Consider the following 25,692-nt stretch of genomic DNA (forward strand, 5'->3'; position numbering starts at 1 on the left):
CAACTCCTCTTTTTTGCCATCGAGTTGACGTCTTTGGAATTCGGTAGATAATACTATAAGAACATTACCATCTTTAAGTACTTTTAAATCTTCTATATCTAGGGGTGCAAATTCATCTCCACCATCTTATTATAATTTTTGCGAACGCAATTTAAATATATTACATACGAAACTCAGGAATCAGTGCAGCTCTTTGAAGTTGATAATCCCTGATGCGCGTGTGGACCTTCCACTGAGGATGTTGTCAATTTTTTCTTAGAAAATGTAAGCTTTTCAATACAGCACGAATAATGCTATCTCAAAATATAAGCTTGTTGAATATATATATCCAGATAATGTAGTTTTATTTGTATTTGACAATGCAAATCTGTCCGTAGATACCAATTCAAAAGTATTCAGACACGTGCAACTTTTCATCAAATCCAGCAGCAAGTTTTGAGTAAAATATAATAATTGTATGATATAAATGCTATCATGTATATCAATATGCACTGTATTAGAGGAAAGGGTGTATGCTAAGTTGATATTACTGGTGCCTAATCCTCTGCCCAAATTTTGGGCAATAAATATGTTTAAATAAAAAAAAATAAAAAAAAATAAAAAAGTTTAGTTGGCGTTCAAATCCGTTTTTGACGTCATATAAGTAATTACTTTTGCATCATAATAGTAAAGTATTGTTGGATACTATTGATCCTTCAAGGAATGTGTCTGTTCTATTTGAAGAATTTTAAAAAGACAGAATTTTTAGTTCATAGTTAATGAATACTTAATCATTTCTGATATAAAAAAAATGAGAAGCATTTTTGCGCAAAGCACAACAACGCGCTATAATTTCATCGTCGTGCAAACATCAACTAATCAGAAGTTAGAATTAAAAATGCCGCGGGAAACATTGTAGTCTACCACGTCATCACTTTATGTGATGCCTTTGTTTTAGATTAAACGGTATAACCTCAAAATATTGAGCTGGAGCATTAGCGGAAATTCAATTACTCCCAAATATTCACTGATAACAAGAATTGTTATAGTCACTTATCAAAGCAAACATTGCTTGGCTTTCCCGCTTTAACCCGGAACCACATAATCCTTAGTCGACAGTTATCTTTGACATGCAAATAATTGTAAACAAAAACCATATCTCGCAAATGTTTGTCTCCCACAGGGATTCGCAATGGTTACACTTTCTAGACTGTCCTCAACATTAAATCCACAGGCTTTTGTATAAAATAGAGCACAAAGTCCTTGGATACGGCAAACAAAATTAAGACAAGCGATGGCCAGTTTAACTTCGTGATGTAGTACACTTATACCTCGTTATCTGCCATTGTTTGTAAGTGTGAATAGGAAGACGTAAGAAGGACTTCCCAAGCAGAAAATGAAAGGATTTAAACATGTTCGCAGTAAGCGAAAGGCAAATAAATCGTGGGACATGGTGTCGAGATTTTATTGTGTTGGGGTCGGCTCATCCAACGAATTCCTGTAGGCCTGTATTGCTTTCGCAAGTCTTTGGGTTCCTTCTTCGATCTGGTCGGTATCACAGAAACTTATCGTTAAGCGGATACAATTCCTGAAGCTACACGTTGGGGAGGTACTGAAATATAAACAAAGTCCGTGTTTTAATCACACAGACAGAAAGAACATTTTGTATCCAATACTTCAAGTTAAGTATAAAACAGATGTTAGCGTCTATAAACAAGGTCTATATCCTAGCGCAAAGTCGATAGGAAGTCAGTAAAATGAAACGAAAGACAAAGCAAACCTCCACGCAAAGCTGGTAGCAAAAAAGGATTAAACGGCATTTTTTAATTTTCATGCTGGGATGAACATTGAAAAAATGTCGTTCAATGCTTATATTTACATTCTAGATGTTTAGTTATCTTTAGTTAGTTACCTAAATGTAGGTATTCCCCTATATTTTCGGTATTGCATTTTCTTTGTCGTCAGTGCAAACGAGATTCCAGGAACAGCCTTACGTCATCAAAATGTTTCCTTTTAGCAGTTGTGTCTCATGATATTCGAGTCGGGAGGAGAAGCTTCAAACTGACACTGATCAAATTGCATTCATAGCTCTATGGATCGTCTGGTATTGCTTATAGAGGAACTAACTGCGAAAATGTAGGTAAAACCAGATGGGCTTTTTATTTGTTATATATATATATATGTAGACTACGTTCAGATATTCAAGATTTACTTCTTTGTTTCTGGTGTTACTTCTTCAAAATAGCTTACAGGTAACCTGAAGACACTGCCTACGGATGATGCAACCACTCAGATTGGTCACTTTAATGTGGCACCACTGTTATATCAAAAGTTAAATATGGTCGTATGAAATCCATCCGAGCACGCTATTATTCTCTATTGTTGCAACCACAGCTAGGGACTTGAGAATTTGTTTCAGCTATATTTTGACTTAAACACGGGAATATTATCATTGGGAGTGGCATTGTTTTACTAAAATTTGATCTAAACATCTAAAACGTGTAAAATTACTCTGAACACCTTAGATCACGTCCATATAAGTTGTTCACTGTATACAAAAAACAACAGTGTAATCTCTGTGTGTTGCCTACAGTGAGACAGTGATCCTTAAGTAAGCCGACTACACGTTAAGAACTTACCTTTCTCCGTCTATATAGACGACATTGAATTTCTTGGCAAACTTCTGTAAGACCTTTGCGTCCATAGTCTCTGGCATGGTTACCCATATGAAAAAGCCACCCTGTAACAGAAACATATAATTATGGAACAGCTAAGGAACATGAGGGTAAAATACTGCCGATGTGGTATAACCCCGGGACCCGCTCACTAGTTCTACAACGTCGAGCGTGGTCAGTAGTCGGATTGGCGACCGTACGCACGTTACAGTTATTAACAAATTTTCGGACTTGTGATTTTAAACCGTTTTTTGTTCTTCTTCATCTTTTTCTTTTTCCTTCCATTTCTTCTCATTTGTTTACTTTCTTTATGAATAATTCCTATTCTACTGGAAAGTCGTTCGCCTCTCCTTTTTCTGACACAGTTTTCTGAAAATACCTGGTATGTTCTAGTGAAATGAGCATGGGTAGGTATGCACACATTCACCATTTCATGATAGGAAACTGCAAAATATGTTTGGGATATCGCTTTTTGTTGGTTATTTGGGATACTTTTGTTATGACCCATGGTACAATAAAAATTTGTGTTATTCAATGGAATACACATATGAAAAAACCTTACATATATTTCAGTATGCTGCATATATGATTTAAATATCATAACACGTTTTTCGTCAGAGATAACGTTAAGAATATACAGTGGAAATCAAAAAAAAGCGTCGTCCATTTGTTATTTTTCTTCTAAATTGTGTAGCTTCCCCCTACCATAGGTGGGGAAAAAATCAACTAGATCATAAAGGCAATCTCCCGTCTTCTAGGAACTCCTTTTAGTCTGATTATTTACAATTCAACCCCGACTTTTTATATAAATAATTTTAAATTGTGTACTTCACTTAGTAGTTTTTGATTTACATAAACATTCGAGATGTCATAACGAATATATTTCAAGAAGATTTTTTGATATATATTCCTTTTTGTGATTCATATGGACTGTCCATATTAATCATAAAAAAAGAGAAATCAATCAAAATATATGACTAAAAAATCTTGGTTATTTTAGTTTAAGCTTCAGTATACAAGCATACATGTATGCTACGCCACTGGTCCTGGATATCTGTGAATTTTGAACATGTGCTACATTTAATGAGCAAACCTATTCGCTTGTATAAATGGACTTTCCATGCATGGAACGTGCACGGAAACAATTAATTATATCAATGTATTGTACACATCTGATCAAAGTACAAACCTGCGGCCGGTTAAATGTAAAGCCAGTCGGGAGATACTTTTGCAGGGCGTCGCACATTAGTCCCATCCTTGTCTGAAACATATCAACAAAGAGACGGAATAAGCTTCATCAGTTTGGTATGAAAATAAAGACAAAGTTTGTTTTGAACAAAAACAGGAATTAAGCACTTATTCTGCAAGCTTTCGAAAGCGTCCGTTTCCTTTGTCAAGCAAAGAGCGTAAATGACCGATGTCTCGACTCTAAACCTCTGAAAATAACCCACTAAGCCACAGTGTGCCGAATCAGTAAAGTCAGCTGTCAATAATCAAAGAGACATTTCACCCGGGCAGGTAACAAGTTTAAGGGCCAGTCACAGTTAGCCGATTTGGGTCGCCGGAGCTATACCGGAGCACAAATGGCAATTTTCGGGGAACGGTACTAGAACTACAGCGCAACGGTATCGCATCGCTAAGAACAAAAGTACATCGTCAGAACATCGGCGAAAACATGAGCGACGGCAGGCGACGGCAGAATTGTTGAAACTCCTCCGTTGCGCTACCGGAGCGATCAACGGGACTTCAACGGTAGTTTTCCGGTATGGCTTCGTTATGCTTCAGTCACATTTGTGTCGATTTCCGAAAAGGTGTCCGAGCGAAGAGTATTTTGGACAAAATTGACTGGCAAGCCGGGTTAACCGTAAGGACGCCGGGAGATTGATTTTCAGTCGGGTCGCCGGGCATTTCAGCGCGGAGATAAAAGTTGCCGGTGTCCCGCTGATTTTTTTCTGACCCAAACTCATCGGAACCTACGTATATATAAACCCGGCAGTCTCCCGTAAGTGTCCCGCAAGGATTTCATAAGATTATCTTACTGCTCCCGGTGGCATCGTATGCTCACCTTGGGATTTTGTACAATTTTACATGCTTCCTGGTATCCAGTATACCGTCCGATGTCCGGACGGGTGCCGTACGGCTATCGTAAGTTAGCCGCCAGATATCCTCAAACTGTGCGGTGTCCGTGGGATATTAGGCCGGCGCCCGCCCGATATCCGCCCCCACGGCACAGATACGGGCATCTGCAGGCGCCATTTTCACACGGACGAGCTAGCTATAATCCAAACGATTCGCCATATAAAATGCGAAATGTCTCTATAATTTTGACAGTTAAACTATACTGAGTTGGCACACTGTGGCTTAGTGAGTTGTTTTCAGTGGTTTAGAGTCGAGACATCGACCATTTACGCTCTTACCTTGAAAAAACTCGACAGCTCGTAGCTTTCACTTCCTGTTTGTGTTGAAAACAAACTTAGTTTTTGATATCAAAAGGATGAATTATGGATGTTTTTTATGCTGACGCATTTTCGATCTACTCCAGCACTGATTAGACTCCAATGACTTTTAGTTAGTAGAATATTACTTTTAAGTTCCAACTATATCATACCTTATATACACCACGGATTCGGTTAAGGTGTGTGGTCATGAGACCCAGCTGTATGGCGGCAGACATCACGAGGGACATGTAATGGTTAAAGCTTCCGGTGCAGTATGAAGTGTAGCTGTCAAATTAGACATCGATAAGTTACGTTTGATTAAGAGAAACAACCAGGGCCCAGTTGTTGAAAAGGTGATTAGCTTAATAAGTGATTAGCGCATTTTTGTGTGTGTTTATATTTAAACCACAACTATTAACTGAATTAAACTTTCCATATTGCAAATACTTTGATAGAGAAAAATTGTTTGTACATCAAAAATTCCGAGTTTTTACCTTATATATTGACCAAATTATTAGCGGTTAAAAAATGCCGTTTAAAAGAACAAAAAATATATGCTCTTAATTTTTTTTATTTGAAACATATAATGATTGACAGAAATTAGACAGAAAACGATTTCAAAATTGCATTTACAAAATTATCAAACGTTACTACCAACCTACCAACACGCAAGTAGATCCACCATTTCTTTGTGACCCTCCATCCAGCCAAGTCGGATTCCGGGAGCAAATATCTTTGAGAACGTTCCGTTGGAAAGGACACAACCGATGTAATTAGGATCGTCACTGAAAAATGAACAACATTCATTTTTAAACATTTTCTTCAGGTTGGTAAAGTATGGATTATGAAAAGTTCTTTTTACACAACCAACACAATTTTCTATGTGCCGTTTAGATGACTAGTACAATATGTACACTGTCACCTTCCTCAGACAAATGGCCAGTGAAGCGTAGCTGAATCGAATCATTTCGGTACATATATAACAACTATTGTACATATTTTTACAGCGTAGCCGAAATCGACATCGAATTTGTGGACAACTCGTACACATTTTACACCTTTGTGTGCATACGCTTCACTGGTCATTTGTTTGATGGAGGTGACAGTGTACATATCGTACTAGTCATCGAAACGTCACATAGAAAATGTTATTGGTTGTATAAAAAGAACCTTTCATATATAACAGTGAATGAAATGGACAAAACATAGCACAGCGTCATTGAAAAGACATTAATTAAGCAATAAACTGCATATATGTTGCAAACAAACTGGCATAACTGCCATGCCATATGTGTCGCAGACAAACTGAATGCTGAGCGCTAACGAAATGAATGCAGATCAGGAGTCTCACAAAGGCCTGGGCCCGTATTCATAAAACCGTTCTCATGCTCAAGCATGACGTCTGTGCTCAAGTCGATTTTCTTGTAACCTGCTTTAATCATAAACACTAAAAACAATATTCAGCTTAAAGTCTCTCAAATTTTCTTACGTATCATCGACAAAATATATTTGTTATTCAACCGTTCTCATGCTCAAGCATGGATTCTCTGCTCAAACCGGCTTTCATGTAATTCACTAACCATGTCAAATCACCGTTAATCTCGGAGGTATAATTGGTACATTTTATATCATATAATACATGTCGCTGATATTATAACACTGGTACAGCCATTTCATGAAATGAAAATCATATGAGAAAACGTTTATAAAATTCTTACCTTTTGTCATAGGCGAGCAGACGTGCTGGTTGTTTACCTTTCCCAAAGTGGAACAGGTTATATACGTCATCCGAGAACAGAAGCACGTCATATTTCCGTGCTAGGTTTATCAGTTTCCTACATTGTTCTGAAATAATAAGATGCACCATTAAATGCCTCGTCCACCTTCACGTAGCAACGAGAGCCCTGTTTTCTCAGGAACCGAAGCCAAAGTTAAAAGTCCGTCGACATATTTCCGTTAGTGACAGGGTGTTCGGGTGGCGCAGTGGATAACAAACTTGCCTTTCATCAAGGCGGCCGGGGTTCGATTCCCCTATGAGACGTGTACATGTATTGGGTCACCTTTCCGATCACGTAGGTTTTCTCCGATTGCTCCGGTTTCCTCCGACAGCAAGACTCCCGCGCGCGAACATTCGGACCAATGAGTGATAAGTATAAGTTGTACAAACTTGTTTCGGAATCGTAAAATAACTAAAGTTTATATTTATATAGTTTTTGACTTACTGACTTATGATTAATCATCATCATTATTATAATTTAATATATTGATATATATATATGTTTGATCTCGTACAGTTATCATGCATCGCAAGCTTGACAAAAATCATTGGCCATTCTGATGATATTACATCTATGATAATACTGCATACATCAATTCAAGCAAAACGCATTTAACAAACGTATACTAATTTTGTACAACTGAATTAATGTTTGTACCGGTACGCATACGGCTGCTGACGTGTTTTAATATTATGAATATATATAATGTAAAGTTCAAATAGATATTTTTATCCTTCTATGTCCGCTCTATGAGCAGACTCATTGGTAGAACCACAGTATATATACCCTTCTATGTCCGCTCTATGAGCAGGCTCATTGGTAGAGCTACAGTATATAAACCCTTCTATGTCCGCTCTATGAGCAGGCTCATTGGTAGAGTCATAATATATATACCCTTCTATGTCCGTTCTATGAGCAGGCCTATTGGTAGATCAATAATATATACACCCTTCTATGTCCGTTCTATGAGCAGGCTCATGTGTAGATCTACAATATATATACCCTTCTATGTCCGTTCTATGAGCAGGCTCATTGGTAGAGCCACACTATGTATACCCCTCTATGTCCGTTCTATTATCAGGCTCATTGGTAGAGCCACAATATAGATACCCTTCTATGTCCGTTCTATGAGCAGGCTTATTGGTAGAGACTCAATATATATACCCTTCTATGCCCGTCATATGAGCAGGCTCATTGATATAGCCACAATATATATACCCTTCTATGTCCGTCATATGAGCAGGTTCATTGATATAGCCACAATATATTTACCCTTCTATGTCCGTCATATGAGCAGGCTCATTGATATAGCCACAATATATATATACCCTTCTATGTCCGTTCTATGAGCAGGCTCATAGGTAGAGCCACAATATATATACCCTTCTATGCCCGTTCTATGAGCAGGCTCATTGGTAGAGCCACAATATATATACCCTACTATGCCCGTTCTATGAGCAGGCTCATTAGTAGAGCCATAATATATATACCCTTCTTTGTCCGTTATATGAGCAGGCTCATTGGTAGAGCCACACTATATATACCCTTCTATGTCCGCTCTATGAGCAGGCTCATTGGTAGAGCCATAATATATATACCCTTCTGTGTCCGTTATATGAGCAGGCTCATTTGTAGAGTCACACTATATATACCCTTCTATGTCCGCTCTATGAGGAGGCTCATTGGTAGAGCTACAGTATATATACCCTTCTATGTCCGTCATATGAGCAGGTTCATTGATATAGCCACAATATGAGCAGGCTCATTGATATAGCCACAATATATATATACCCTTCTATGTCCGTTCTATGAGCAGGCTCATAGGTAGAGCCACAATATATAAACCCTTCTATGCCCGTTCTATGAGCAGGCTCATTGGTAGAGCCACAATATATATACCCTACTATGTCCGTTCTATGAGCAGGCTCATTGGTATAGCCGCAATACATATACCCTTCTATGTCCGTTTTATGAGCAGGCTCATGTGTAGATCTACACTATATATACCCTTCTATGTCCGTTCTATGATCAGGCTCATTGGAAGAGCCACAATATATATACTCTTCTATGTCCGTTCTATGGTCAGGCTCATTGGTAGAGCCACAATATATATATTCTCTCCTATGTCCGTTCTATGAGCAGACTCATTGGTAGAGCCGCAATATATATACCCTTCTATGTCCGTTCTATGAGCAGGCTCATGTGTAGATCTACATTATATATACCTTTCTATGTCCGTTCTATGATCAGGCTCATTGGTAGAGCCACAATATATATACTCTTCTATGTCCGTTCTATGATCAGGCTCATGTGTAGATCTACATTATATATACCCTTCTATGTCCGTTCTATGATCAGGCTCATTGGTAGAGCCACAATATATATATTCTCTTCTATGTCCGTTCTATGAGCAGACTCATTGTTAGAGCCACAAGAGTCTGACGTTTAATCAATATAAGTATAACAATCTGTATATAAAAAATACCCCTTATAATATAGAGCACTCTCTAAAATACATTTAAACTAGAGTGTAAGTCCTTCAAAAACGGATTTACTTTAAGAAAAATCTTATCGTCATTTGCCATGTTCTTATATACACTTTTTTCGCTTTTTTGTTTCCACTTAATGTTCCAATATTTATTGTGCAATAATTGTGGTAGTTTTTGCAAGGTATGCATACATTGCCTGAGCACTAATACTACGAATGTACCCGGAAAAATAGTTCTTAAAATTATTATTTATCAACATTATTTAAAACATTCCCGGCACTTTAATCAACATAAATTTAGGATAAGTAGTAATTGTAGTCCCCCAAACTGCCCCCATAGTCGCAAAGATGCATCAGAAAAGGATCGCAATGCCATAAAACATCTACATACTAAAGAGTAGAATCGAACAATATCTGAATTTCGACCAATCAGAAGCCTCTGTGTGGTTGCTATGGCATGCCGGAGACATGGTATGTTGGTGTATTTGCCTCCTTGTGATAGCGCGGATCTGATGCTGACTTCAGAGTACTATCTCACTGAAACACCATGCCGAAGGCACCCAGCACCCATTCACAGCATACTGACAACAGGTGAACCATTGTTGTCATTGCCCCCAGGCCGGGACATACCAAAGTCCTTTTAAATGATAGTTGTTATTCCCTGCTAAACGTTCACCATTAAGTGTAATGGCAACAGCACTATAATAGATTTACTGCACCATATACTACACTTTTGATCTTTCTCCGTTGCTACACTTTTTTTTTTTTTTTTTTTTTTTTTTTTTTTTTTTTCNGTACAGCTAGAGTTTACTCATCTTTATGTGACAATACTATTGGTCATTTAGACTTACCAAAAACATCATAATCATATATATTTCCCAACAGTGTTATCTGACATCCCCTTATTCTACTACGTAATATATAAATGCATCAGGTGTTTTTTATCCTTACCGTTGAATTATTCATTTTGAATTGAATTAATTATATAAGTATATCATTGACAATGAATAATTCAACAGTATATATTGGTATAAGTTCTATCGAGTTCAAGGCTATTTCTATGGCATTTACATTTATGGATAACGATTTTTTCTTATCAAACCGATATTCATATTGGTACTGTAGTCATCCATGATACAGTGTTGTCAGACTGTTAACTCATTCTCCCCTGAAGACATATTTAAACTCTTCCAATTCAAAGGTTGGAATAGTTCATTATAACAAGTTATGGGTGAACCGTAGTACACCGCAGGGAAACCAGGCGAAATATTAGATTTGAATTACATAAAAGCAGTTTGTGATTATTTATTTACCTGGAGAGGAACATTGGCCTGTAGGATTGCCGTAAACTGTCATTGTATACAGCATTGTCCAGAAAGGACTCTTCCATGTCGCCTTGTCTCCGGCTTTTGCCCTGTTCTCTTGTAACAGTTCTTCCAAGCGAGTCAAATCAACACCATCTTCACTAGTAGGTACTGTGAAAAGAGTAAAAAAAGAAAAGAAAAAAAGTTAAAATATATAAAAATAAAATAAAAATAATATAGGAACAGCATTTTTTTTATCAAGGTATGCGAATACCATGATATATACTCACCGAAGTTCCACCCATTGTTTTGAATTTATTGACTAACTGGAAATATTTGTTTTGTTCAGTAATTAAATCCTAACTGGAAGGTGTATGTTTAGAACACATGTACTAAAACTACTTCATAATTACGTACATTGTATATATAAAGTCCTACGTTCCTGTTACCCACGGATTCATCAACCTAATATTCAACCTATATAATCGCACAAAATATTCTGATCATTAGCAGTTTATGAGAGGAGAACGTCTCGCTTCATCTGAGAGCAGATTATGAATCCTTTTCTGAGATTTCATTACATTTAAGCTAGTTTGATAGTCCTTTGAACTAAGGTTAGAGGTAAATAAGAAATTAGTAAATTGCTGCAGACATTTTAAGTTAGATTTAGTTGAATAGGTATGGTCGAATAACCACAACTTAGTAATGTCTTCACATTGTTCTACAGAGCATGTTCTTCCATTAATTGAAATTGAAACACCACTTTAGTTTCGTCCATGTGTTAACGCTGTGATTTATTTTATAGAAATGGAGCGCTGGATGACTTTCTTCATTTTATCCCCTTTAGTGACTGACCAGCACGAAAACCATTTATTTCATTTTCTGACCACCATTCTCGTGATTGTTTGGATTTTTTGTCCAGTCCTAGTATCGAGAGGTATGAAATGAAAATATACATCATGGAACATATATATTCCCATGATGTAATATTTATCTAAAACAAACATGAGACATGATTACCTTATGCAGCTTTACCACACATTATATATTTATTAGGCAATGTATATTATCATGTCCGTCTCATAACGCCCCCTGTATTGACTACTCAATTTTCTGACAAATGCAAAAGGAAATATTGATAAATCGGTATCCTAATCTATATCTCGCTATGAAATCCAACCAATCACGCTTCGAACGTGTTGTACCCTGCCAAAGAATGTTAAGTAGGAAATATATGGCTTAATATTTCAAAAAACTAGCCTGGTTTATAAAGATCGAGGTAAGTTATATGTATGGTTTATTAAAGTCTTGCCTTAATGTACCTGTTATATATATGTGTGTGTGTGTGTGTAACCCCAAACATTCAGATAGATTAGGACTTAGTTTGGACTCGTGATATATGAAAGCAGGACACAGAAACTTGTGATCGCATCTTTAAAACATGGTAATATATAAAACATGGTAATATATAAAACATGGTAATACATAAAACATGATAATATATAAAACATGGTAATATATAAAACATGGTAATATATAAAACATGGTAATATATAAAACATGATAATATATAAAACATGGTAATATATAAAACATGATGATATACAAAACATGGTAATATATAAAACAAGGTAATATATAAAACAAGATGATATACAAAACAAGGTAATATATAAAACATGGTAATATATAAAACATGGTAATATATAAAACATGATGATATACCAAACATGGTAATATATAAAACAAGGTAATATATAAAACATGATGATATACAAAACATGGTAATATATAAAACATGGTAATATATAAAACATGATAATATATAAAACATGGTAATATATAAAACATGATAATATACAAAACATGCTAATATATAAAACATGGTAATATAATGATAAGATATAAAACATGGTAATATATAAAACATGGTCATATATAAAACATGATAATATACAAAACATGGTAATATATAAAACATGGTAATATATAAAACATGGTAATATATAAAACATGATGATATACAAAACATGGTAATATATAAAACATGGTAATATATTAAACATGGTAATATTTAAAACATGGTAATATAATGATAATATATAAAACATGGTAATATATAAAACATGGTAATATGCAAAACATGGTAATATAATGATAATATATAAAAAATGATAATACATAAAACATGGTAATATATATACTTCATGCCAAAATTGCATTACCACTGTACCATACATCTGTTTCGTCATTCCATGCTTCAATAACGGTACTGCTAGGGGCCAAAAGGATGCTATATATATATGAATTGGTCTAAACTAAGTAGAGCTAACATAAGGAGAGCGTGCTCCAAAAGCTTACATCAAGGTAGCAAGCTCTACGTTATATATATGCCTCATTTGGCAAATGAAAAGGTAAAATCCATATTTATGGATATCAGATTGAATTTAAATGTCAAAACAATGCAAAGTCGGATCGAGTATGTAGGTCGTATATACTACATAAACATATTATGACCCACTGAATTGCCTACAACCAATCTTGAGGCATTTCAAAACTGTTTCAGAATGCTTTATATAACATGATATGATGCTATAAATAGTATATGTATCTGTTGTTGATCTTTTACACTAAGAAATGCATGTTTTAAAATACCGAAATATAGGAGAAATTAATCGTCAGTTCTACATGCAATAGATCAACACATTTATAGCAAATGTATATACATTAATGCAAATAGAAGAGCATGTTAAAGCTTTAAATAAACTCATTCCCATTGATATTCCGAACGACTTACCTGGTAAAGGGCGTACGGGGACGCTTATACCGTAAGCAAGGATAGTTTTTCACACTTTCAAAATATGTAATGTGTTTATATGTGCACCTGCTTCCTCTAATGATGTTTTTTTTTTTATAAATCCGACAAAGAAGAAATGCGTTTTAACTTTAATTTGTACTATATCTAATTCCTTTTCAAAACAAAAACTTAAATACTGTAAAATCATCAAATTTCATGGGACATTAAATTTCGTTTATGTCCTGGATAACAAAAATCCACGAAATTCAATCCCGACGAAAAAAATAAATTTGGTATGATATAGATAAGGGAAAATCAGAATTCATTGAAATATAATGCCCTTGAAACAGGCTATCATATGAAAACTATGAAGTTTTAACCCCAGGAAAATAAATGATTCTACAGTACATGGTTAAGAAAATCAAACGTTTCCTTTTTCTCTTTCACCTGGACACTGTTTTGTTAACAGGGAGCTGAAATTTATGCATGTTGTGCTTACAACTCAAAACTGTACCTGGTATAACGGTCTTGCCCAAATCATCCTTCAGAATTTTGAAGGCTAAGTGAAAAGTGGGATCCTCCACGAAGATGGGTAAGTTATGGTCGAAAAGAATACTTGCAGTCACATGGAGGCCATGGGTGGCACCGACTGTCACCATGAGGTTGTCGCTGTGAGAAATGAAAGATTTGTTAGCATATGAATGAATTATATTTTATTTAATCATAGTAATAACTTTGATATGTTCGAGGTAAAAAAAAAATCGCATGAAAGTTATAACCAGTGAATACATTTAGATAATTAATCCCCAACTTGCGTTAGCAGACAGGAGTTATATTCGATATCAAAATAAAAAGCCAAAACAGGTACAGTGGATTAAAATTGAAATCAAACGTCACACAAGATTGTTGGAAATTGTTCCCATGGAGAGAAAGATATATACGTGTGTAAGTTTACTTACCTTTTAACATGATCGTCATACTCTTTGCTTAAGAACTCTGCAAGATCTTTTCGAAAAACTGGGTCTCCTTGTGTTGGTCCGTATTGGAAAATGAACTGCTCCTGTTCTGGGTCCTTCTACAATATTTGTTATCGCTTAAGCAAATGTGTTTAATTCCAAAAAGTATTGAATCCCGAACACTGTTTAATGCTACATGTATTTAATTCCAAAGATAATTGAATTCCGAACTCTGTTCAATGCTAAATGCATTTAATTCCAAAGAGTATTGTTACCTGAATACTGTTCAATGCTAAATGTATTTAATTCTAAAGAGTATTAATACCTGAATACTGGTCAATGTTGAAAAGCATGTTAATGGATCGAAACGATAATATTTATATAGGCAAATAAGAAGAAACGGCAGTGCAGACAAAGAAATTTGTCAAATTTTGAGAGCAACCCGTCTCTTTTTCAAGACAGACCTCTGAACACTAACATATCACCACATATAACAGAGATAAACAGTTACTATGAAACAATAATACAAAAATACATTAGCCACATAAATATGAAATATGCTGTTTAAATCGCATATCCTCTCGGTTAGCTTGTATCCGAAGACAAATTTTTGTACATCTTAAGTTCATCATGAACACGCGCAAGTGACGGGATGTATCTTTACGTCAAAGTGGCGGACGGGGTCATTCCCACTCAATCAGGAAGTAAGTTGAGGAAAAAGATGGAAAATGTGGGATAATGTGATGGTTGTAAATACAAGTATGATATAGGCAAGGGTAAAAACCTCAAAAATGCCGTCTACAAATATTAACGAGTCAAAGACAAGATGAAATTTCTTAACTTTATCATTTGGTTTGTCAATATTTTTGTATTAATCTTCGAATAATACTATGGACGTTTCCAATTACTTCACACAAAAAAAATCATTAAACGATATTTACCATTGCCAATGCTGTCGATTGCATCACAATCTCTTTACATCCCTTCATAGTAAAAGGCCCTGGAGCTCCGACAGAAAAGGATATTATTTCAGCTTGTCGCTGGAAGCTATGCTCATCCAACATCTCCTTCGAAGCCATCATTCCTTTGGTGAGACAAGAGAATGTGCGAGACCGAGAAATGTGAAGTACATGAGTACATGTACGTTAATATTAAATAATACCATCTACTGCTAGATCTACCATAGCCACCTGTCTCCAGACACAGGTAATGTTTCATATATGTTCGTTTAAGTACGTCAATAACATATATTAATATACAGTGTATATTCAAATACGTAACATTAAATCACCGCAAATGTTTACCCTTCGTTTCTTTGTCCTTTCAGTATACTTAGGATACACTCCGTATTGTAGAGAACTGAACATGTTTAGTTAGAAAATATATGGCAAAATATAAAACCTAAATGTCAAACAACCTCATTAATTAGATATTTGCTAGGTGACAGTGGATAGCGCATTCGCATCTCACAAATAACGCAGCGGTTCGATTCTCCGTTCGGCCATGTAAAGGTATCGATCCCCGATCACGTGCGTTTTTTCTTGGAAATAAACTGATAAAAGTATAAAGCATTGGGAATGGCGTTGATGCGCCGCCGCATAGACATACTTGAAGTCTAAGGACGTAAACGGGAATGTTGTTCCACTTCTGTAGTTATACCGGACTAATTATAGCGGCGGCGAACTGCTTTTTGCAACATCCTATACATAATATGTTGAAAACAGATATGGAAAAATCAGGCCAATCTAACATTTTGACAGTGTTTTGCCACAGCGATGAATATTGAACAGTCAGCAACACCTTCTCCTTGACGTCTCTATTATCTTTGCGCTCTGTAAGGTACTATCATGGGTTAAATAAAAGCGAAAACACCTGAAAACAGAACATCGATAGCCTGTTCAACTTGGGTGGTACATGTATGTTTGACCCTGATTAAGATGATTGGCTCGATGACGCCGTGTCAAAACGGAAATATTACAGGGCCGTCACATGCACAAAACTAAGGGCTCGATTTTGAAAGATTGTGTATGGTTTTGCAGCTTATACGACAAAAATACATTCTTGCGGTAACCACGGCTTTAGCGTAGCCAATGAAAATCACGCATGACTGAATCAAATGAAAGTAATGATTTCTGATAAAAAAAAAAACACCGCTCTTTCTTATTGCAACTAAAACGTTACCTGTTGTATGTTAAGAAATTTAAAAACAATAATCTTAATACAGAAAAAAAAACATGTTCCATTTAGATATTTCTAGAAAAAATATATTTTGAAAATATACACTGTACCAAAGCAATTTGTTAAAAGCTGATCATGATCTTAATAACACAACAACGTCAAGCTTTTACTGATGCACTGAAGTTATTCAACATCAAACGGTTACAACACGTGGGAAATTGATCCAAAACAACAATGTTACACGGATATTCGGCTTGGTATAAATGATATCTTATATAACTTATATTTAAAACAGCATGATTTATTGCAGTTTGAATTTTGCATCATCAATACATTTTGTTATTGAAACACGCTAAGTGCAATCGACCTTGCGTGTCCATCAATACGTCATCGTTTGTGTTTGTCTTTGACTTCGTGTCAGAGACTTTACGTGCTATAGATTGGCATGGATGAAAAATCTTAGCACTGCTTTAGTTTGCTTCCTTAGGCTACTAGATCGAAACACTTTAATTTAATGATGACAAAGTTACTTCGAGCTTTGGTTTTCTTTTGATGGATGGATTGAGCTGATAAATTCTTAACGACTTATACGAACTAGTGAAAGACCTGACATTAGAAAGATGCCGAAGCTAAAATGACAAAAATATTACTGTAGGTGAGTAGGTATATCCTCCAAGTCATTTTATATTTTTTCTTCATATTTTGCGGGTTTTTTTTTAAATTATTTTATTTATTTCTATTTTTTTGTTTTTATTAAGTAGCAAAATAGTCATAGTTACCCACGATCTAGTGTTACATGTAGTTTGGTTTTATTTCGTTTAACGGCCTATCAACAGCTACGGTCATTTAAGGACGTGCCTCTGTGTGCTTACGTTTGTGTAAGTGTGCTGGAGACAGGGTATGGTGGTGTAATTAATTGCCTCCTTGTGATAGCACGGATCCGATGTCGACTTTTTAGTGTTATCAAATTGAAATACCATGCCGAAGGCACCCAGCACAGCATTCCGCCCGGTCACATTATACTGACAACTGATGAACCAGTTTATGCCATTCCCCTAATTGCTGAACGTTAAGTAGGGAATAACAACTACCCTAAGTAGAGGGCACAAAATTAAATCCACAATTCTGCAGGGAGTTGCCACATTAGTTGTCTCTTACGATACATGCAGTGAGTAACAGCTGGTGTATTCTTTTCTTGATCCCCCACCAGAAACGGGTGTAGATCCAGAACCCAATAATGAAGAAAAATGGGTTGATAAATAGAAAGAATATAAAGGCATACTCACATGACAAGTCCTTGTTTACAGCATGCAATCGTATAATAACAACTCTTTCTGCTTTTTATGTTGCCGACTATCTATCGCCTTAAAGGGAACGTGTTTGCACATATGTATCCGTGCTTAACTAAACCATGTAACTGTTACAGAAAGTAATGAATTAGAAAGTAGGGAGTACTTGAACTTTCGGAACATTTGAGTCTACGATATTCTCAGTGCATAATAATTCATCACGTTGAAGTGTTTCAAACCTGCTGATAAATATTCATAACATGACTTTGAAATTTTAATGAAAGAACACACATTTTAAAGTAGATCATTTGAATCATTCTTGAATAGTTGTAGGATTGCGGTTGGAACAATCATGGAAGCCCCTCTACACATCACAATTCTAACCTATTATGATATAGATGGAGTTTACTCGTTGAGAACGGCTCTTAATCACTTAAAAGCCAATGAAAGGGGATGATGTTGAAAACGCCGAAAGAAAAAAAAGAGTTTGAAAGGGACTTTCATTTGAACGTTTCGTGATGATGAAGATGACCTTTTAGAATATTATTTGGTAACTATGAGAAGATAGGTATGTTATATAGAGTTGAACATCCGATCCACAGCCATGGTCGTGCACATGTGCATGTGTGCCGGATACAGGTTATGTACAAAATATAGTTAGCAGCTGAGATAAATACAAATTTCCCAAATATTAAGATGGATGCAGTAGATTTACTGTAAGATTTCCTTTAGTTAGGGAAACAAAGAAGTCACAAGGACTTAGATCTGGAGAATAGAGTTGGTGGTCAATATGTACTACATTCCCTTGCTTAAAAAAACACATGTACAATATTTCGCGACAACCATTACTTGTTATGTTTTCGCCTCTGGGGTTCCAAATAAAAGACGAAGGTCTCATCCCAGATAGTTTCCTTGAGTCACAATTACTCTTCTTTTTCAATATGTTTGGGCATATTTCAAACCTTTGGCCTTTCGGTGCAAAGCCTCTTGTAGCATTTGGTCAGAATGTGATGTGTACTGCCTTCTGCAATGCCAACCATATGAGCTAGCTGCGAACAGTATAACGACCATCATCCTTAACTATTTCGTTCACAGAAGCAATGACATTCTTTGATGCTACAACAACTGGTCTGTCTGGACCTGTTGTCCTCTCTGTTGTCATCTTTTACATTCTTAAATTTGTTCACAAACCTGAAAAAAGCTCTCAATGTGACGGCAGATGTTCCTTTTATGCTGAACAACTCTGCATGAATTATTTTGGCGGTATCTGTAACGCACGACATGCTTTAGTATAGGAGCCTATGTCAGATTTAGTCTCAACCTTCTTTTTAGAATGGAATAGTAGCCTCTAGTTACGAGTGCATACCATTCAACAATGAATAAGTCGTTCAATTTTTGTCGCACGGTGTTAAATTTTGGACGTAAATTGTTATTTAAATTCGTTTGCAGTATGCCAAGGCACTAAACTATTGTATTACCCATCCGCACGGGAGCTGTGCAGTGACAGCATTTATTGAATGGCCCCTCGTAATTTTTTGCTTCAAATTGCTTCCATTAAACATATTCCACAATGGAAAAGCGTAAACCAACCGCCATATAAACTCAAAGTAAGCAGCGTGCCTAAACCGTTCAACAACGCCTCATTCCTGCAGGACGGGGATTGAGAAAAGGATACACAAGTTCTTACCCAATGCAAGTATTGTAAAAGGCGACTATGGGAACTGCATATTTAGGGATTTGCTTTTGTGACCTCTGCTTAGGGACACAAAAGCGACAAAAATAAATCTGCTGCGCCCATTGCAACAGTTGGTGTCTTTATATTTCTCTCTGTGCTAGATGTCCTCGGCATGGATTTTCAGTAAGTATCATGTTAACGTCGGCATCAGATCCGTGCTATTACAAGGAGGCAATTAAACCAGCATGCCCTGTCTTTAGCATACATACACACATGCACGCATTCATAATACACACGGAGGCATGTACTTAAATGAGTTTAGCTGTTAACAGGACGTTTAACAAATTTAAGACAAAGCAATCTATCTACTACGCCCTATTCTATATTGCTAATTCCATGCTAAACGTTCAGCATTAAGAGGAATGGCAACAACTAGTTCACCCGTTGTCAGTATAATGTGACCGGGCGGAATGCTGTGCTTGGTGCCTTCGGGATGGCATTTCAGTAATATAGCACTATAAAGTCGGCATCAGATCCACACTATCACAACGAGGCAAGCACACCAACATACAATGTCTCTTGCATACACATACGCAAGCACACATACACTACAGACATGGAGACACGTCCTTAAATGACCTTAGCTGTTAATAGGACGTTAAACACAATTAAACCAAACCTAACCAATATTGCATCTGATAAATTCTAGTTTGCGAATCATTTTGTTCTGAATGGCAAAACTGACACGGTGATATCGATTTTTAAAATAATTAAATCACAATTATGACATACCATTGCCGCTTATTTATCAAAACATATGTCATCCGTCTTATTAATTAAAAAGATCTCACAGATTAAAGCCTGTTACCATTTATATCGATTTCCTTCAGGATTTCATAGGATATACGCTTTTAGTTATATTTTGCATAATTCAGGTATTGGTAGATTTTTCCGTAAATAATATGATATTGTGAAGAGCGTTTCCAGATATGAATGTAAATGTACTGATAGTGTGTGTTCAGGTATGATATTTTCTAATAGTTTTGAGGTTTCTCTTTTGAAACCAATTTCTATTATAAATACTTACCACAGTCATTAGGTTCGAGTTGTAACATTTTCTGTTAAGTCATAGCATCTTCAGGTAAAGTGTACATGTAGCCAATTCGTCTATTTATATATATATATAACATAAATGTAACATTGCCAGTGCATTTTTAAGATCATCTGTGCCTATACTAATAATTATTAATAATAATTCGAGGTTCTTATATACCGCTTAATCACAACCTAATTCGTAGCTCGTCTCAAAGCGGTTCACAAATTAATAACCGTGGTTATAGGGCATTTGCAACCAGCCAACATCTTTCTCAACTCCCTCGGGAGTCTACAGCCGGTGCTGCCATTTCGGCGGTCACAGCTAGCTTTCTACAATTCTAACACTGTCCAACCACGTACTCATTTACATTTACAGCTGAGTAGACTTGAACAAGCGGAGAAGGTATCTTGCTCAAAGATACAACATAGTGCCGTGTCGAACCAGCAACCCTTTGGTCACGAGCCCGGCGTCCTACCACTAGACTATCGTGCCTCTATAACGTAACTTCGTGTGTTGATCAAGGATTAAGTCGTCAAGGCACATAGGTTATCGTCATATCCTGTGTCAGTTTTAGTTTTAATATAAAATGCAGGAATAACATAACATCCTTCATGCATATGTAACATTATCAATTCACCTGAAAGGTGAGATGAATATTTCACAAACGACAGGAGTGTCCGCCACTAGTTACATGTGCAAGACCGCTAACAATGTGGCGCAATCAGCTGTTTAGCAGACGACTATCACACCATGCCGTTCTTCTCTATATTATTCATTATATGCACTGACGGTACGTAACTGTGATCACGAATGATTCCTGAACATTTAAAACGTACTAAGTGTCCATAAATTGTGCTGTAGCAGTTTATGTTTCGCCCGTATGTACCATAATTTCACTGTTAACGAGAGAGACGTTTCATCATAAACGTTGCCGAGTCAAAACAATAATTGGTTAACTCATGTTAGCAGGGTGCTGATTGGCTGATGCTGAAAAAATACTCTCAGCAAGCGAGATGCAGAATTGATGATGGTGGCGACTCATAGATAACATAAAAAGTCAGTGATGATAAGCACCAACAGTAGGCCTGTTGTAGTTCCCCAAGCAGATCAATATTCACTGTAGTTAAAATGAGCAGTAATACTTGCAGAGCAGAATAACATCAGAGGTAAATAAACATCAAAGACAGACAGTATGCAGAGTGAGGCAATTTAATGCAAGCAGTTTATAAGCTGTGCTTAGTGGCACCTTCACTGGGAAATGGTAGCGCCTTCACTGAGACGTGTACGGTCGTATATCGGAGTAATAACTATTTAGTATATCAACATTCTGTTTTTAAGTTATATAAAAAAAAAAAACTGACCACAAGGTTTTAATATTGTATAGGTAAGGCCAATAACATCATAGCGGTTAGTGGTGTACCTTCAGTGCTGGATAGCATCTTAGAGCTTGCCTTGAAATTTCCCTTTGACTGCGCACCATTTTTTGTATTTAAAGAAATAAGCCTATTGAATGAGGCATTAGGTAAGCTCATTTTCATTGTACTATTTGTTATTTGTGCTTGGATTTGATTATCCATGTAACTCTTATACATAAATTCATATATCAAGGGGAACTAACCCTAATGCTGGTGCCACTGTTACAGTTACAGAAGTAAAATATCAAAAGTCAGCGTCTTTATAATATAATAATTACAGTCCTATTAACTCTTTCCGTACCGATGTCGTGTACACACGACAAAATAATGGGCCGTCTCATCCCAGCTGTCGTGTACACACGACAACAGACGTTGGTGTAGCCTGTCTGATGTTAAGCTGGTTATCGCACTCGACAGTCGAGTAGTACAATTAAGTCGCTAAAATCAGCGCTCATCAGTTGGAAAGAAATATTTTTATAGGTGCAGAGTACACAGTTTTCATTATGTGACCAATTGTTTTCGAATTTGCCGCAAGATGTTTGCGTTTAGTGTCTCGAATATAATCAAGACGGCGGCAACTTAATTCGATATGAGCACTGGTAAATACCAAATATTTATTATGGCAAGCCAACTTAACATTTATTCAAGGAGCAATGTCGATCCTGTATTTCATCGAATTATTTAAGATATCTTATATAGCATATGAGATATCTTATATACTTATAGAATGAGATTTCGTGGCATTAAAAACCAGAAACTAAGTTCTCCCTCGAGAATCATTCGGAGCACATTCAGGATTGCATTGGGCGCAATGGCGGAGAGGGATGGTACGGATGCTGTATTTTCCGTAGGCCTAGCTCGCCTTGTCTCTCTTATAGTGGCCAAAGCAGAGGCTGCCATTTCCCGCACTCTTGAAGTGGGCTCAGACATAATGGCGGCGACAGGAACACGTGTTGTTACAACAAGCCTACTGTCCCTACGTAGATCCTCGAGATATTCCGGACGGGGGGACTTCATTTTCGACATTTTGTTTAAATCTCGTTCCTGAATAAGATATCTTATTTAGTAACGAGACTTTAATTATATAAGATATCTTATATAGCTATATGAGATATCTTATATATTATATAAGATATCTTATATAGAAAATTAAATGAGATATCTTATATACGATATAAGATATCTTATTTATCATATAAGATATCTTATATAGCATCTCATTTAATTTCTATATAAGATATCTCATATAGTATATAAGATATCTTATATAAGATATCTCATATACTATATAAGATATCTCATATACTATATAAGATATCTTATATACGACATAAGATATCTTATATACGATATAAGATATCTTATATGCTATATAAGAAATCTTATATAATTCGATGAAATACAGGATCGACATTGCTCCTTGAATAAATGTTAAGTTGGCTTACCATAATTTATTGACATTTATGGAAGTAAATATGAATATTTTAATGTAAGTCTGGATGAAATCTAATTGTATTTAGAAAAAAAACTTAACAACTTCGTATTCGTAACCATAATCAAACCCTATTGGGAGCCTGAACTCAACACTATTTTGAATACAAGGAGTTGTATCGTTTGTTGCTGGACAAAAGTCCATTTCTCAGTCATAAACAGCTGCGTGTTAGTCATTAGCTGCCAAAATGAAGAAGTGTGTGTCTATGGACAACTACATGAAACAATAACAAGATTTGTTCACGGTTACCTGTTTGTTTCTTTCAACAGTTACACCTCGTTTAAAAAGTCATTAATAATCCGCCATTTTGTTATATTCGCGGGGGCTAGTGTAGTGAGGACATCCGGTACGGAATCTGAACCGGATTTGCGGTACGGAAAGAGTTAAAAGTCGAGTTGATGTTGAACAAATGAATCTAGGCTTGAGAAAATGTGTATGATTTCCTTTTACCCTATACGTACTGTGTAGCTATCAATGCTATCATGATTTGTCTTAAGATACATATTTTTGAGTGTAAAGTAACTTACAAAGATTTTCCATTCGCTTGTCTTTGACTAATTTGAGGTTTTTGAAGTAAAACCAATTTTCATGATGTAATACTTACCATAACTTTAGTATGCATATACAATACCTACACCCATCTTTGTAGCCCAAAAACAAAAGATTCAAATATCCCTACCTCCCTACCGTGACGTAACCTCTATCTCGATGACAGAGCCACGGAGTGATCTCCCTTCCTCAAACCCCCTTTTATGGAGCCTAAAGGCAGCCAGGATGAGGAGGCAAGGGGAGGAATACAGGGTGGGACTCCATAAAGTTATGGTAAGTATTACATCATGAAAATTGGTTTTACTTCAAAAACCTCAATTTCATTTCAGTAATAATTACCATAACTTTAGTATGCGAATTCGTCTTACCGTAGTGGAGGCTTCGAATCCAGGCAGACCAGGCTGACGGAACAAACTCGAGACATGCTCAAGGTAGGGAAAAGGTTCAAGGAACCCCCCTAATAAAGCCCCGAAAGTAATTAAAAAATGGAAAACCTCCCCGTGAAACGAGCAGGTGTACCACCGTGGTGCCTGATAGCATACTATTTAAAATCACTGAATTACTGTGGAGGAACAGCCACAGACTGTGCAACCACCACCGGTCCAAGGGAATACAATCCATCAGAATGAGAGGCCAAGGACCGGAGATAAAAATCCGTGAAGGTAGTCTGTCCGCGCCAGAAAGCTGCGGACATGACCTCCTGAAAGGGGGACCCATTGAGGAGGGCCCATGACGCAGCAAGGGCCCTGATCTCATGCGCCCTCACCTTATACAACGCCCGAACCTGATCATCCGAGTGGTCGTAACCGTACTTGATGACCTGACAGATCCATCTAGACACTGACTGAGAAGAGATATCCTGTTGACCCTGCTTAATGGGCAAAAACAGACGAGATCGAGGACCTCGCCCCCCCCTGGTTTTATCGAGGTAAAACCTAAGCGCCCGACAGGGACAGAGCAACCTATCCCGTTCCTCAGCTCCAACGAAGGCAGTCAAAGACGGAATCTTAATCGGATCGGGCGAGAAGCCAGGAACCTGATTCTTAGCCATAAAGGCAGGATCAGTGAGAAGGGTAACGGCAGAGTAATTCCTGGACCATCGGAGGCAAGAGGGGTGAGAAGACAAGGCATGAATCTCACTCCTCCTTCGACCTGAGGCCAGGGCAACAAGGAATACCACCTTGTAAGTAACAAACTTCAAGGAGGCAGACGCTAAAGGCTCATAAGGTGCCCGCATCAGCGATTCGAGCACCAGTGGCAAATTCCACTGCGGAGCCAACTGCCGGACCCTAGGCCTGTCCAACCCAAACCCCCTAATCAAGGCAGAAAGAGAGGAGGACGAGCCTACCTCCGACCTACCATGAACAGAGAGAACACTAGCAATGGCCGTGCGATAACCAGCGATAGTGCCAGGGGCAAGATTGCGGTCCCTAAACAGCCAAAGAAGGAAGTCCGCAATCACCTGGACAGTAGCCTTGATCGGATCAACCTTCCTGCCGACACACCAATCACAGTAAATCTTCCATCGTGACTGGTAGACGGCAGATGAGGAAGCCCTAATTGATCGAGCGATGCGATCTGAC

General features: G+C 36.9%; 1 protein-coding gene across 2 annotated transcripts; it reads right to left on the reverse strand.

The window, feature by feature from the left end:
* Positions 1-327: 327 nt before the first annotated feature.
* On the reverse strand, positions 328-17,999 carry LOC110450374 (2-aminoadipate transaminase-like). 2 transcript variants are annotated; one of them, XM_021497855.1, is made up of 11 exons: positions 17,880-17,999; positions 15,357-15,415; positions 14,419-14,534; positions 13,974-14,128; positions 10,672-10,833; positions 6,811-6,937; positions 5,755-5,877; positions 5,263-5,377; positions 3,844-3,915; positions 2,619-2,719; positions 328-1,591 (listed from the first exon to the last, which is right to left on the reverse strand). In XM_021497855.1, the coding sequence occupies exons 2-11, from the start codon at positions 15,402-15,404 to the stop codon at positions 1,444-1,446; spliced, it is 1,167 nt and encodes a 388-aa protein (XP_021353530.1). In that variant the 5' UTR covers positions 15,405-15,415; positions 17,880-17,999; the 3' UTR covers positions 328-1,443. The 2 variants fall into 2 exon arrangements, with proteins under 2 accessions (XP_021353530.1, XP_021353529.1); XM_021497854.1 differs by having other exon boundaries at positions 15,357-15,499; positions 17,880-17,998.
* Between the last annotated feature and the right edge of the window lie 7,693 nt (positions 18,000-25,692).

The sequence above is a fragment of the Mizuhopecten yessoensis genome, unplaced genomic scaffold (assembly GCF_002113885.1).
Source record: "Mizuhopecten yessoensis strain PY_sf001 unplaced genomic scaffold, ASM211388v2 scaffold5193, whole genome shotgun sequence".
Classification (NCBI taxonomy): Eukaryota; Metazoa; Mollusca; class Bivalvia; order Pectinida; family Pectinidae; genus Mizuhopecten; species Mizuhopecten yessoensis.